Source organism: Boleophthalmus pectinirostris, unplaced genomic scaffold (assembly GCF_026225935.1).
Source record: "Boleophthalmus pectinirostris isolate CB_2022bp ecotype Guang Dong unplaced genomic scaffold, ASM2622593v1 HiC_scaffold_3, whole genome shotgun sequence".
NCBI classification, from domain to species: Eukaryota; Metazoa; Chordata; class Actinopteri; order Gobiiformes; family Gobiidae; genus Boleophthalmus; species Boleophthalmus pectinirostris.
Genome location: NW_026571299.1, coordinates 39,898,622 through 39,914,617, shown reverse-complemented (window position 1 = coordinate 39,914,617; position 15,996 = coordinate 39,898,622). Strand labels below are relative to the sequence as shown.

The window sequence follows — 15,996 nt, the reverse complement described above, 5'->3', positions numbered from 1 at the left end:
TTTTTTTCAGTGGCGCAAGTGAAATGAAGGAGCTTCAAATAAAATCTAAATTGGCTCACATCATATTAACAGTTAAGTGCTGTGCTCATTGATTTTGTATTTTCCTTTATTTTTTCCAGTACGGACAGACCATGTCCTTGACTGACTACTCCCCTTGTCAATCACACCCATTTGAAATGGGTAGATTCACTGGTGACCAGATTCACATCTGTGTATGTGCATCATAAGCAACTGGCCACATTTTATTAGCCTTTCTAATGCGCAATACACTGTATGAAACACAGCAATGTCTTGTGTTTTTACATTAGTATTTTCTAGTCAACTTTTTAATGCATTATTCTGTCAGACTGACAAGACGTGAAATGTGACTACAAATCGGGAATTTAGCCCCTGCGATCATCAGTTACAGCTTGACAGCAAGTTAGTAGAATGCAAGACGGGAGCACTGTATTGCCCAAAGACACAATGGCATAATCTGGTTGTACTGCACCACAGTTGAGCCCCTGCTGCCCCATGACTCATGAAACGATGCTGTGAGTAGAGTTAGATATGTTTTATTGTTGGTCTCTTCTCCTACACCAAAATGCCACTTAAGACAAGCAGCATGTAAACATTTGGAAAAAGCATTAAACAGAGAACATTTTAAACCAAGCAACAAATAAGTTTTTACATGTCAAGATGAGGTCAAAGAGGAACAAGATACAAATGACAGAGGAAATGAGGAGCCCCTTACAAAGATTTAGTAATATTTCCCACTGTTCATATACTTGAACAAATTATGAATAAATCATGATGATTTTTAATATATATTTAACCACAACCTGTCCAACAGAAACTGTAGAAGACTGTTTGTTGCATTAAAAAGGCTATGGGTTCATTATTCCTATATTATTTCCTATAATACATTTTAAAATAATAAGAAAAAATAAGAGCTGCCAATTATATTGGACTCATCCTGAATAAACTTTGATTACTTTGCAGCATAGTGCCTGATTACAAAGTCTGTATGTTATTAAACACACACACAGGTTGAATATATATATATATATATATATATATATTTTTTTTTTTACAAAAAATACTAAGTGCTAGGCATTATCCCCCTTTGGGAAAATATACACACATTTTATCAAACATTTGAATTGCAAAAAGAGTGAATCAAATTGTTACAGGAACCCCAAAAGAGTGCAAACGTCATATCACAACATCTGCTTTTACAATATTGACACAGAATATCAAAACACATTACATACAAAACATAGATTCTGAATGTCCCATAAGGCTTTGATTTCCCACAGCGCAGCCACTCCTCAGAGAACTTGTCATAAAACAAACATGCACAACTAAAGCATGAGATCAGACAACCCAAAATAACTAACTAATCTAACTATATGTTCATTACAAAAATAGAAATTAATCTCAAAACTCTAATGGCATTACAAGAAAAGCATTACACATAAATGATTAAAAGATTATTATAGATATATTGATATTTATACACTTTATCACAAGTTATCACAAACATTTAGGAGCTGGCTGGAAAGAGACGTGGCTGCCACCTTTAAAGGTGAAACATTTTACATGCTGTGCATATTTCCCACAATGCCAAGTACAAAGTATGCAAATTGTCTGAACACCTAGGCACTAAAACATAATCAGACTTCCATCTAACAGAAATCTATTCAACGAACAGAGGAACAAAGACAGGCAACTGGCAATTATCAATCAGAACATTATGTATAGCGTTAACTATAGATGTACGATAGGTATGAGAACAAAAGATTAATGTGTCTAAGCAAATTATGTTTTAGTTCACTGGTGTTTGAAAAGACCTCCACAACTGTGGCGGTAAATGAAATATAGATTGCATCCCAAAGATGCACAGCACATACAGTGCACACTTTGAGGTTTTGCACCAAAGCATCAAAAGTGAATCAAGGATCATAGACCTTTGCAGAGATGCTGTTTACATGTAAATCACATTTTCTACTGATAGAGGTGGGCATGGCTATGGTAAGGCACAATGTACTGTGACTTTTGGCTCCAAAGGGGCAATGTCGTGGTTGATTAGCAATTGGCTGGTCATTCATCCCTGGGTAAGGACTTGGCATTACACTCCAAGTTTCATGTAAACATTAATTGGTATATTCTATAGCATAGATGCTGCAGCCTCCCTCTTATGGCTTCAAAAATCATTTCAAAAATCATCACAACTTTCCTGCTGATAGAAGGCTAATGAAAAAAACATCTGTCTATTACTTCTGTCACTAAACCGTTCTATAATTTTGTGTGCAAAACACATACATGGCTCTAAAAGGTCTATCATATTTTAAAAAGGTTGAAAGTTGACTGGCTTCTAAGGCCTGTCTCCATCAAGTGAAATTTTAAAAATAAGGTTTGATTCGTATTGGAATGTTTAAATGCATTTCTGTAAGTACTTGAGTACTGCACTAATGCAAAGTGACCTTATCATTTGAAGTTTACAGTAGTCTACTGACAGTCATGGTTACTGCATGTTTTGTTTATCTGAGGTCAATACTATTCTTCCGACTTAACCTATTACACAAGTCCACTTAGTGGAACTTGGGGTTGGATTGAAGCTTTAAATAAAGTACGTTAAACTTGACGATTCTTAGACTACATGTTGCCTGCAGATAAAAACTATGGCTTCTCTGTAATACATGCATTTACATTCCTCTGGTACAATGACAAATGCTTTCTGGTCTTTCCTACTCTTATCTAAAGATTGGGCTGAAATGATTGGCATAGGAGAAGCATGGTTCATGGCCATGTGTCACGATAAGACAGTTAAGGTTTGGTATGGCTATCGCCTTAAAGAGCAGCAGAGAAGGCTTAACGTAGGGGGCAGAAAGTAATTAAAAGGTCTATAGATAAGCATGCAGATCATAAGGGTGCATCTATACCCTTTAAATTAAAAAAGCACAAAAGTGGCTACGATTTTACAAGGTGTGTTTTTGGCAGCAACAGGAACAATATAAAAAGGAAAGATGCTTAATGTCCAGCAGTTGCCATAAAAATCCTCTCACATTGTTCTTTATTGTCTGGGTCTTCTGAAGTCCAGACATCGATCCACAGAAACTGTTCATACAGAAACTAGTAGCATCCAACTGTGAGATGTGTGCATTTGCAAAGATTCAGATAGTGTGTAGTGTGTAGAGCACCAGTGTCCCGTGGAATGAGGCGCACACAGCTCTGGTTTGGTTGGGTTAAGCTGGTTCATGTCTTCTGAGGGTCTGGAGAGATAGGGCCTGGAGTGTTGGTCCCATCCAGGCTGTGAACGGGGATCTGGAACGAAGGGGTGAGCACAGAGGGGAACTGAAAAGGTGGGGAAAATAAGAGTCAGAATCAGACATGAAAAACATTAAGTGGAAATAAGAGGAGGACTGACTTGGAATAGGTGGGCTCCTTGGCGCCGTGTGGCAGGACTCAAAGGAGCAACTGGACTGAGTGTGCTCCAGAAGTGAATGTTGGACAGAAGAGGGCTTGGGGTCAGCAGCAGGGTGGGAGTCTACAATATAGAAGATTGAGCATCAGCAGTTTCTAGAGCATTATCACATTATCACATTATCAAATGATGGCACAGTGAAATGATGACCTTTGATAATGTGAGACATACCACTTTACATCTCTAATAAGATGTTGTCTCTGTTTATCTCTGGATATGCAGAGATAAACATCACGTTAATACAATAAATGGAATTAATTTTTTAATTATTCAGCAGGATTATGTGATTATATGTTAACTGACAATCACATAAAATGTGACAGGTTCGTATCTTGTAATGGTGTAATGCCTGTAAAAACATCAATTTGAAATAACACAAGAAGAGCTTGTAAAAATGTGATCTTCAGTCTAGAGTCTTGTAATTTTATAATAAATATCAAATTGAAACATGATTCTCACACTGCATAGATAATATGATAAACAAATGTTGCTGTGTGAGAATTATAACATTTTTTGCATTGGTTTTATCTACGACCTTTACAACCTTTATCCTTCTGTATATGCAAAAAAATAATTAGATGTAATTTTAAATTTTAAGTGCTAATATTTTAGCACTGACCTGTTTCCTTTTTTTAAAAATTATTATTATTCTTGTATTGCTGGTTAATGAACAGCACTTTGGGGCAGTGCCTCTGTTTATAATAAACTTGACCTTTACCTTGACCTAATAAAGCACATTACCTGTAGCATTGCTGGTGTGAGCGATGCGGTGGGTAGAGAGGGGCTGCAGAGGTTCATAGGGGAGAAATCTGAGGCGGTAACGAGCAGAGTGGGCGGGCTTATTTGCAAGATTTTGGGTGGCTTCCGGGCCTTTCCTGAGCTCTGAGTGGCAACTGTGCTGATGCTGCTCACTGAGTCTATTTCTACTGGGATGTGCTCATCTGTGCTCTCAGCTCCGCTGTTGTCCACCTGAAAACACAATTCACACATGTAAACAACAGCTGCTTACAAATCCAGCTGACTCATATGCATATTGCTTGCCTTCTCTGCCTGGTTTATGGTGCACTCCAAGGACTGGGAGTCTGCCTGGTGGGAGGACCCTGAATCTATGTCCGTGTCGATGACCAGCTCTTGAGAGGACTCCACCACCAGGTTGGGAGAGGGGCTTGTTGTGCTCAGGTCGGGGATGTTAAACTGAGGGTCCGCTGGTCGCATCTGTTCAAATGTATAGACAGGCTGTTGGGGCATGGAGGAGTGTACGCTGATGTCCTCCTGTCTGGGCAGTGGAACCTGGAGTGGGTCCATTTGGGTGGACATCAGGGTTGTCTCTATGGCAACCTCAGGGGGTGGTCCTGGTGACTGCTTTGGTGGCGTGTTTCCAAACTTGATGACAGAGGGCAAGACAGGGGTGTGTTGCTGTGGTGGGGATAAGGCATCCTGGCAGGGGGATGCTGTGCTCTGTCCCCTCTTCTCTGACATTTTCTCGGCCGGATTCTCTATTTTGATGGACTTAAAAAGCTGGCAACGATTTTGCAGTGAGTTGAGAGTAAAGGATGTGTACAGGCCTGAGTGAATATAGTCATTACGGTTTGACTGCTTGGTGCTTGAGGCCAGAGCACTAGAGCCCACCGATGCCTTGTTTCTGTCAGTTATGTCGACCTCCTGTGCAGTGCTATCGTTCTTTTTGGAAAGTGATGTGATGCTCCCCACAGCTGTGTCCGCTCCTTCTGTTCTCATGGCACCATCACCTTTAAGGATGTCAGGATATGATACAAAGCGATAAACAAACTTCTGACCATTCACCTTCTTTATGATGTTCTGTAGAAAAATAAAGCACAAATAAAAGCATGTTACATTTTACTATCCATGCAATAAACTCAGAGTCACTGGATAAGTTTAAGCTATGTAACTTTTGTGTCTGACTTTGTATACCATACATTTAAAAAAGTTTGCACTGTTGTTCTACTCCAGTAAATTTTTTAAAATCCAATTCAGAAGAATTTACAGGAACTAGAGGAATGTCATTGCACTTTACTTCATCCCAAGATTTAAAACTAAAAATAAATCTCACAGAATGTGTGGCGAAACTGTCTGCTGAATATAGAATCAAAGTAAAAGTGAAAAGACAGTGGTGTCTTTAATAAGGAAGCTCAGAAAAGTCGAGAGTGTGGGGGACCACTCTGTTTTCCTGTCTGAGCCAAAGTAGTTGTTGATGGTGAAGCCAAACATACCAAAGCAGCGCCCACAGGGTCAGACTCAGCCCATGTCAAACCACAAGCTGAGTGGGAGACCAGACAGCTTTAACTCTCTGCTCTGTGCTACTGTGAGCAACACTATTTACTTGTCAGGATCCAGCTGCCTACAGATGTACATAATGCACAAATACCTGGCTAAAATATGTATTTTCATTATTATTTTATACAAATGTGGTCATTGTACCTTTAACAGCACTGACTGCCACCTGTGTATGATTGATTGATTATGAGAACACTACCTCACAACAACACCAAGAAGAATTAAATGAATCTCTTAGCCGAATAATTCTGCCAAAACCATGGCTTCTGCAGAATGTGGACAAGTTTGAGTAATTAAGCTCTAACATCTCAACATCACATGAATGACATCTAAGCACATCAGGCAGGAGGTTGTACTGAAATGGGTTGATTTCACAGAATGCCCCTTATATCTGAAGAATTAAGTTCTTTACCTTATCGTAATAGTATCGGAGGGCTCTGCTGAGTTTGTCATAATTCATATTTGGCTTGTTTTTACGCGCTCCCCACAGCCGGGCCACCTCCTCGGCCTGCAGCAGTTTGAACTCCCCTTCCTCATTGGTCCAGCAGATGAGTTGCTCATTGTTGGAATCCAGTAGAAGCTGAAGGAGGAACTGCCACAGAGTGACAGAGTTGTCCATGTCTCACTGGGGAACATACAGCAAGAAAAGGCATGTGAAATCATTGCTTAAAACACTTACAATTGTTTTGTTTTTATTTGGGAAAGACCTACAGTTAACCATAAAAGTGCCACTGAGATTTCAGACCCTCTTTTACAGGGGAATCCTTTTTAGTGGCAGGGGAAACTGGAGCAACATCAAGATCCTTTACAGTAAAAGTGTCATCCAGTCCAGGCAGTCCAGACTCAATGGCTTTCAGTGAGGTGAGGCCAGAGAAGATTAGGTTTAGAATCAGACAATATTGACAAACATTAGATATAATTTTTATGTCAATAATGAGACTAAAATAAAGGAATTCTATCAGAAATGTGCTAAACCATGCCTCTAAATGTCTTGGTTCAAGTATTGCAAAAATGTAAAATAGATTTAAAGAAACTATTCACAAAACACTTGTAATTAAACTTTATAATACATCTCACATCTTTCAGTTAGGGCACACAAAACAGGCACACTGTGACTAGTGGCTATGACAAATAGACACCTTAAAATACAAACCTTTAAACTTTAACATTCTGCATTTACATGTCATATGCATTAGTGTCAGCTTTCTCAGAAAATACGAACTAATGCAGAATAGAGACTTTATAAGAAACATCTCATCGTAATAATATTATTATTAGAGGTGTCATCTAATGAAAGGCAAATACAGTGAACAGTCCCAGTTCACTTGCATGTGTGTTTCTGTGTTTCTGCCTAAGCCTCTTATCTGAGGGATGAGTAAATCTGAGTTGAATCATCGTCAAATCTGCTAAAGCTGCAGACACACCCCCCACATGCAATCTGTCCCACGCTCGCTCGTTAATATCGACGCAAAAAATAGGACACTGCTAAAATGTGGCCAGTAAAAAGCGTACATTTGCGTGTTATGCAAGACGTGACATTAAGAGCAGACGACAAGGACATATCATAATAAAGCAAGCTTGGTCGTAAAGGACTCAAAGTTGTATAATGGCCTCTACCAGACCGATTCAGCAGTTGTCATTTGATCTTTTGATAGATTTCTCCTGTCAGTCAACAAGCAGCCCCAACTATAAACAAAATGTAAGACCACTTGTTGATGAAGAGCCTCATATCTGTTAAGATTTAGAAATGCCACTAGTCACGTTACAATTTTATCCACGGAAGAACATATATATCCATGCTGTGCAAAAACAACAAAGAGACCAACAAGTTCACGCGATGACGTTAGTTTGCCAAGTGAAGGTAGCTGTGGCCATAGCTCACGTTAGCTTGTTTGCTAATATTAACCTACCTCGTTCACAGAGCCCGCTGAATTTCTTCGAAATCGTCCAGCAGTTTCAGTATATTCCCCACACATTGTTGGAATGCCGTTTTACCATGCCATAGTCCATAAAAGAAGTTTGAAATTCTCATCTAAAGCCATATACCTGAGGAGGACAGATTATAAACTGTCTACTATGGCTTCTGTGGACGATAAATCCTTTCAACAGGAAACTATGCTGCGTTCACTGTACCTCGTTCATATCTCTCACATTGTTTCTTGAATGTTTTGATTTGACTTTTTATCCAACAATACTGGTGTATACAATGTACCCCAAAAGTTTGTCATTACTCATAAAGTTGCATTATCGTTTTTTACGTAGATTTCAACGGTGATTTAATTTCTGACAAAAAGTACTGTGTGTTTAACTTCGACGTGAATCAACTTTCATCCACCAGAAATCTAAATTTCTGCAGGAGCATGAATGTTGACACCCAACACTGAAAATACTGTGAAGGAGGGCAAGGCAAATCCTGCGTGAACACCAAACAAATAAGCGCTAAAAAGAAGTTCGAGAAATGGATGCCGCATTGAATTGTAACTTTCTAAAATAACCACATGACGGCAGTATAGGCCAATGGCATATGAGTTGGATAGGCTAACTTAGCAGTGCACAATATATTATATATATATATATATATATATATATATATATATATATATATATATATATATATATATATATATATATATATATATATATATATATATATATATATATATATATATATATATATATTTTTATTTTATTTTTTTATATTATTATTTTCTTTTTTAATACTATGAACCGGTTATCATGTGTTCTTAATAAAGATTGAACTGAATGCATATTAATGAACATACAATGTAAATATGTAAGAATTAACCCGATGGCTATTGTCCATCTGAAGTCCCTGGCAGGACAAGAGACAACATTTAGCGCTGTACAGACATTCAGTAACATGAATAGTGGTCGCCCGGTGTCATTGTGGGGACTGAAATCAATTAATTCAATTAGGCCTCATTGAGATTACAGTTCTACATTCTACAGTCTATGCGATCTATAGGTTTAAACCCTCAGCCACGTAACTACAGTGCAGTTGGCTTATATGCTTGGCTTGAATGCTATCCAATAATGAGAAATTGATCTTTGTCAGATTTTGTTTCGTGTGGTTTAGTACTGTACCTACAGAGAAAAAAAAATATATCTGCAAAGGGAAGTTCACTTAAACATAGAATTCTGAAGTTACCTCCACCTTAATTAAAATGAGCAGTGGGGGAATGTTGTGACCTTGAAGTAGCCTGTGAAATCGTGTAAACTGAACTTTCAGAAGACATCACACTATTTAGATCAATAACAGGCATACAGATGTGGGCAGCTAAAATTAAATTGGAAGTTCTGAGGTCTAAAGTCTATAGAAATAATCTGAGGCAACATTCATTTGTGGATTTTTTTTTTTTTTTTTTTAATTAAGAGAAGATGTTATCATTAGAGTGAACAGACTCTTGCCCTTCATCTAAGACAGTGACATGGCATCATATTCTCTAAAGCAGGGGTCTCAAACTCAAATTACCTGGGGGCCATTAGATAAAGTCTGAGTGAGGCTGGGCCACATTGAGTATTCGATAAATAGCGGTTGCACGGAAAAAAAGAGAGAGAATGAACAACACGCAACACACTTTCTTAATCTATAATAACAGTTCAGACCATGAAAATGTATTCAGAACGTAAGTTTAAACTAATACGTCTACTCTTCTTCTTTTGTCTACTTCTTGCTGGTTGAAACCTGGCTACGCTTCATCTTGCACAGCTGAGAGATATTTGGCTTGCAGGAGGAAGCATATGAGAACCTCAGGATAGATTGAAGATGCTCATCAGTGAGCCTTGACTTGTATTAGGTGCTTTAGCTACATGCTGCCATTAGGCCAGTTAATAATAACATGTCCTACCACAATTATGCAGACGACACTCAGATCTACGTCTCTCTGGCAGCAGGAGACTATGGACCAGTGGACTCACTTGGTCACTGCATCCAACAGATCAGTGTGTGGATGCAAAACAACTTTCTCCAGCTAAACTCTGACAAGACTGAAGTCATAGTGTTTGGTCCACAGAAACAAAGGGACAGTGTCAGCAGTCACCTCCAGTCTCTTTCTCTAAAACCTTCAAATCAGGCAAGAAATCTAGGGGTAATAATGGACTCAGACTTGAACTTTAACAGCCACATCAAATCAATAACATCTGCAGCCTTTTATCTAAAAAACATCAAAGTTCAAATCAAAGGTTTACTGTCTAAATCAGACTTGGAGAAACTTATCCATGCGTTTGTCTCCAGTAGGTTAGATACTGTAATGGTCTGCTCACTGGTCTCTCCAAACGAGCTGTGAGACGCTGCAGAACATCCAGAACGCTGCAGCTTGGGTCCTTACTCGAACTAGGAAGTACAAGCACATAAGTCCTGTGCTCAGGTCTCTGCACTGGCTTCCTGTGCCTCAGAGACTTTAAAGCAGCTCTGCTTGTGTACAAGTCTCTCCATGGCCGAGCACCAAAGTACATCTGTGATATGTTAGTGTCATATGAACCATCTCACACTCTGAGGAGCTCAGGGACCCACCTCCTGCTGGTGCCCAGAGTCACGACTAAACAAGGGGAGTCAGAGTTTCAGGTTCATGCAGCTAAAACCTGGAACAGTCTGAACATGTGAGACAGACTCTTCTGTGACGCTGTTTAAATCCAGGCTCAAAACATTTCTGTTTAACTGTGCAAATAACTGAAAGGTTTTCATTCCGCACTCTTCTCTCCAATTTATGTCTCTCTTTTTTCATTTTAATCTTCATGATTATTTATGTTTTGGTTTGTTTTTATTATGATTTTAATGTATTTCTTATTCTGTAAAGCACTTTGAATTATTTTGTGTACGAATTGTGCTGTACAAATAAACTTACCTTGCCTTGCCTTGCCTTTCAAGCCGACAGTATTTGTTGCACCAAACGGTCCATTCGAACCAAAAGTGGTTAGTTCGGTTTGTTTGCGTTGGTGTGAAAGCGTCAATCGGACTCTGACCCGGACCAACTCAAGCAGACCGAGACCTCAAAAAAGAAGTGGTCTCGGTTCGCTTGAATCCGCACCAAATGACCAACTTTGGTGCGGTTCTTCTGGTGTGAACGCGAACCCGGGTCCAAACCATAGACAGCAGGTCCAAACGAACTATTCGAAATGCATCATGGGAGAAACGCGTCTCCTTTGCCTGAAATAACGCGCTGTATGATTCCAGCGCAGTAACAGATTGTTGTCCAGACGCAGCCGCGATTCATTTTCGATTATTTTACCAACAATGGCCAATACAGAGAATGTAACACACGAAGATCAGACCAAGTACGTGCGAACGTGGCTCCAGAGTGAGTCAAAATTGGGGGTGTGTACGTCTGTTCAGGACCTGCACAGAGGTCCCGGTGTTCCCCATGTAGGAACCAGCATTTGTTATTTTAGGCTTTAATTAACCAAATAATTTAATGGCAATCGCCATTTCGGCGACACATATGTGGAGTTTGGTCATCGGGTTGCCAGCAAGTTACACACCAAGTGTTGAGCAGGTAAACAGACTGTCAAAGTCTTTTTATTTCTTATTAGCCCCTCCAATAATGGTCCCATACTTATGAACAGGGGAATTCTGTCAGCACCTCCTCTGTGCTCTGATACTGTTGTTGTGGGAGCATAAAGTGAAGTGTGCACACGTGTACCACCATGTGTGGTTTGTTTTGGTTCTTAGGTGACGCCGTATGTGCACTGTACTCCTATTAACAGATCCACTTAGACTCATTGCTTCACAACTGCTGTAAGTTGAGTTTTGGGATATAAACTGCGTTAATAATCTGTTGTTGTGAATCCGATTGCAGCTGCATCTGTCAGTGCAGCCCGCAGTAGGGGGGGTGGGATTGTGCGTACATCTACCGCGGGCCACACTGACATTATTCTTTGGAATTAAGTGGAGGGCCACAAAAAATCCTTCCGAGGGCCGCGAGTCTGAGACCCCTGATCTAAATCCACTGAATTCTTCACCCTCCCTGTCACTTCTGAGAGACTCTGCAACATCCAGAGGTAAATTATTTTAATAGATCCATGAGTAAACAGAGCGCCGCTTCCTCTTCTGTGTAGCTGCCATCAGACTCAGCACCAGTTCCAGTTAGAATTATTCCAGCCTTTCTGAATCCCGACAGGATGGTTTCGGTTGTCAGTGAAGTTCAGGCGTTATCGATCCATCCAATGACTTCCAGGAAAGTTGCACGGTGCATCCTCCGGGTTGCCGAGAAGCTGTGTTCTCCATCCCCGCCTTTAGCCAGTCCCTCACAAGTTTCTCTTCACTCCAAACTTTCTTTCTGCTGCTCAGTTACTGTTTTAAATGTTCAGTGGGGCAGAAGTATTGGTGCGATCTACTGACATGATCCAGACAGAAGAGCAGCTCTGCAGAGACAAGCGCAGTGACAGTGGGACAGGACGAACGGGAGCAGAGCGCCTTAGCTTAGCTTTGCTAAAGTAGCCATCTAGCTAGTGTATTTATCTATCTAGTAGTGTATTTAGTACTTTGCGCATACTGTTCTATGTGGATTCACTACATTTTTGTTAGAAGTTTTAAGTTTGGACATACACCTTGACTTCTGGTAAGTGGATCTTTTGAGTTTGTAATTGAGTAGAAGAAGAAGCACGCACTGCACAGATGTACATAAGCGTTGTACGTAAGCGTTGTGCCGTCAGCACGCACGGCGCTGCTGTTGCCAAGTGCATCTTTTGACTGATACACGCTGCTGTTGCCAAGTGCATCTTTTGACTGATGCGCGCTCTCTTGCAAACTTTGCAAACCTTGGCTGTGATCGAAAATTTGTATCTGAACTTAAATCGACGATTTCTGAAAAGAAGAGGCACAAGTCCGACAGATTTTCACCCAGACTTTGGCTGACAACCTTCTGCATCGGACTACGAGACGTTTCTGAGGAACACGTGAGGTTTGTCACTTTCCTGGTTCATAGGCCTTACGGGTTTTCATCGTGTTACTGAAAAAGCAATCATTAGCTCAGCAGATGCCCCTTTATCAATGTCTAGGTCATGTTTATGGTATATGTATTCCAAGAAATGTGAGCTCTTGTGCTTCTAATCTCCTAAATATCTGCTGTAGTGTCATGGTTTTTCTACTGACTCCACCTAGAATGAGTTAGGTTCCAGCGGTCACTTAACTGACCATTGACTCCAACTAGAGTCTAATAATAGGGTGACTATAGTGAGACGATACATGTAGAAAAGCAACCTTAGCAAATAAAACATGTATTGAGGTACTAGAGGAAGACTCCTGCTCCTTTTATTGGAACATTATAGTGAAGCATGCAGGCCTTTTCCCAAATGGTTCAGGCTAAAATTCTTTTTTAAAGATACACCTGATTTTCTTGGACTCTGACAAAATAAGATTACACATCACCTTGCAATCCCTACAGTCCACTGTATTGTTCAATTAAAATCTGCCCATACCCAGAATTTAGATCCCAAATCCTACTAAGTGTACTGACAAGTCTTGAATTTTCAATAGAATTTCCTTCACAGGTTGACAGTATAAATGGTATAACTTACATGACAAGTTCCACATGTCAAATGAAAGCATATGTTGAAGCTAAATTAAAGATGCACCATTTCTTGAATAGTCCCCAAATGAATGGGTATGTTCATAGATTGGTTTAAGTGATCTTCAATCAGTTGGGGTCTTAGAAGTTGTCTATACAACAAACAAAAAAGAGCTTAAAGTCATATTTACCTAAGTTTAATCATAATATAGTCTACTACTTTTAATACTTTATTACTAATACTTTTAATACTTTTTATTTATAACGAAGTACAGTTGTTTAAATATGTAAATATAAGTTGTTTTAACTGTCAGCAGCTTGAATAATTATCATGATATAATCATTAATCACAGTTATTTTCGCCATAATAATTGCAACACCAAATTTGAATATGGCCCCATGTCGAGTGTTAATTGAACTCTTTATGTTCTCAACTCTGGTTTTAAGAAGTGAGCTCTGGTAGCACTGGTGTTTGACACATTCTATTCCTCTCCACAGATCCGTGTGGTCCTTGGCCCGGTGATCCATCAGGCGTCCAGACGTCCTGCACAGGACCCCGGCTCTTGCTCTGAGTCCTCACACACACGCACACACACACACACACACACACACACAGACACACAAACATTACAAACTCCTGCCTCCACAATGCCTCCTCCTACTCCTCAGCTCAGCTTTTCTGTCCTGCCTTCTTCCTTTGTTTTTAGTGACCCTGTGTTACCCCCTAGGTCTGTGCCTGCTGCTCCCGCTGCTGCCGTGCGCCCTACGCCCACCGCTGCTGCCCGCCCCCCTGCGCCCGCCGCCGCTGCTGCCCGCTGCCCTGCGCCCGCCACTGCCTGCCGCCCTGCACCCGCCGCCGCTGCCCGCTGCCCTGCGCCCACCGCTGCCCGCCGCCCTGCGCCCGCCGCTGCCCGCCTCCCTGCACCCGCCGCCGCTGCCCGCCGCCCTGCGCCCGCCGCCGCTGCCCGCCGCCCTGTGCCCACCGCCGCTGCCCGCCGCCCTGTGCCCGCTGCTGCCGACCGCCCTGTGCCCGCTGCTGCCGTCAGGGGCCTTCAGATAATCCCTCGCCCTGACGCTGTGCTTTCTGGTTTCAGGCGTCCTCACTGTGCTCCTCTGCCTCGGAAGCGCCCCGATCGTGCCGAGCCCGCTCGCCCCGCGAAGGTTCCGAGGCTTTCCTCCTCTTCTCCTGCCCCTGCCCCTCTTCTCCCGCTGCTGGAGCTGGACGCTGCCCGCCTGTTCCCTGGACCTAGGCCGGACTGGGTGGTGCAGATGGAGGACTACCTGCAGGAGCGCAAGAAGGACTGGAAGGACAGGACAAGGTCAAGTGAGCCACAGGGGCCATTTACTGCTCAAAGACACAAGTACTCCTTTTATTTTAAGAACTGATCCTCTTTCTGTTTGTGTTTCAGTCACAGAAGAGGATCTGGAGTCTTGCTGTTAAGGGTGACGCATCACTTGTTAACCAGCAAATGCAAACAACAAAACAAAAAAACATTATTATTATGCTGTAAATAGTTTGGTGTGAACAATTTTTAAATAGGTTTGTGTGGTGTGATTTCTATGTTGTAAATAGTTTGCTGTGTGTTTTAATGTGAACATTTTTAGATAGGTTTTGTGTGGTGTGATTTTTATGTTGTAAATAGTTTGCTGTGTGTTTTAGTGTGAACATTTTTAGATAGGTTTTGTGTGTTGTAATTTTTATGTTGTAAATAGTTTGCTGTGTGTTTTAGTGTGAACTGTGTGTTTTAGTTTTATTGTGAACATTTTTAGATTTCATTTTAAGCTCCTTAGCTAGGCTCTTGCCCCTTCTCCATGGATAAAGGAAAAACAAACAGTGGGAAAACGTGAAAAGGGATGAGGAAAATGTTGGAGTGATAAAAACAATATACAGTACAGGTAAGTTTTTATAATGATAGTATTAAATTATTGAAGTACATTACATTTATTTTTCTGTTTTTCTTCCAGTGAGATGGGCCTTTACAGTGCAGACTGTGGAGAGGAGGAGTGGAGGAGGAGGCTTAAATCCATATTGTCATACAGAATACAGGTACACTGGAGACGACTATGAATTGTATTTGTCCCTCCTCCGACTATATTGTACGTTTGCGTTTGGTTTTCATAGGGACGGAAATGGGAGACATGTCAAAGCAAAGAAGCCAATGTGAAAAGAACACAAGATCATACAGTATGTCTGGCTCTTTTGGACATTTGAGGATTCAATGGGAAATCAAGATATGCACAGGGCCTCTTGTTCCAGAGTCCTCCCCCAGGTCCGGGCTCGGTCAGGAGGGCTGCTGAGGTCCTGAGGTGGGACTGTCGCGTGTCCAGCTCAAGAGACAAAGCACCATGGCCTGTGTTCTCTCCATGCTTCTCCGTGACGACCCGTGTGCTGTCCACCAACCTGCAGGAAACACCTCTGATGTCCCCTGTATCCCCGAGTAACAGCCCCTCAAAGTGGCAAACAAAAAATATACAGTACAGGTAAGTTTTTATATAAATTTACAGTATGAAGTTGTTGAAGTACAATACATTTATTTCTTGTTTTTTTTCTTACAGTGAGATGGAACTTTAGACTGCAGGCTGTGGAAAGGAGGAGTAGAGGAGGAGGCTTCTATCCATGTTATACAAAATACAGGTACATTGTCGACAACAATGAATTGCATTTGTCTCTCTAAGTATATTAAATATTTGTGTTTTGTTTTTTTGTTT

At 41.0% G+C, this 15,996-nt stretch overlaps 1 protein-coding gene across 1 annotated transcript; it reads right to left on the bottom strand.

The window, feature by feature from the left end:
• Positions 1-538: 538 nt before the first annotated feature.
• On the bottom strand, positions 539-7,862 carry elk4 (ETS transcription factor ELK4). Its single transcript, XM_020936818.2, has 6 exons — positions 7,672-7,862; positions 6,174-6,386; positions 4,508-5,284; positions 4,208-4,435; positions 3,410-3,529; positions 539-3,336 (listed from the first exon to the last, which is right to left on the bottom strand). The coding sequence occupies exons 2-6, from the start codon at positions 6,378-6,380 to the stop codon at positions 3,238-3,240; spliced, it is 1,431 nt and encodes a 476-aa protein (XP_020792477.1). The 5' UTR covers positions 6,381-6,386; positions 7,672-7,862; the 3' UTR covers positions 539-3,237.
• Positions 7,863-15,996: the final 8,134 nt, after the last annotated feature.

Coding starts and splice junctions, on each gene's coding strand:
- elk4 (XM_020936818.2), bottom strand. CDS start 6,380: ATGGACAACTCTGTCACTCTGTGGCAGTTCCTCCTTCAGCTTCTACTG. Junction 5,285..6,173: donor TCCGATACTATTACGATAAG/GTAAAGAACTTA, acceptor ATTTTTCTACAG/AACATCATAAAGAAGGTGAA. Junction 3,530..4,207: donor TCACACCAGCAATGCTACAG/GTAATGTGCTTT, acceptor TCTATATTGTAG/ACTCCCACCCTGCTGCTGAC.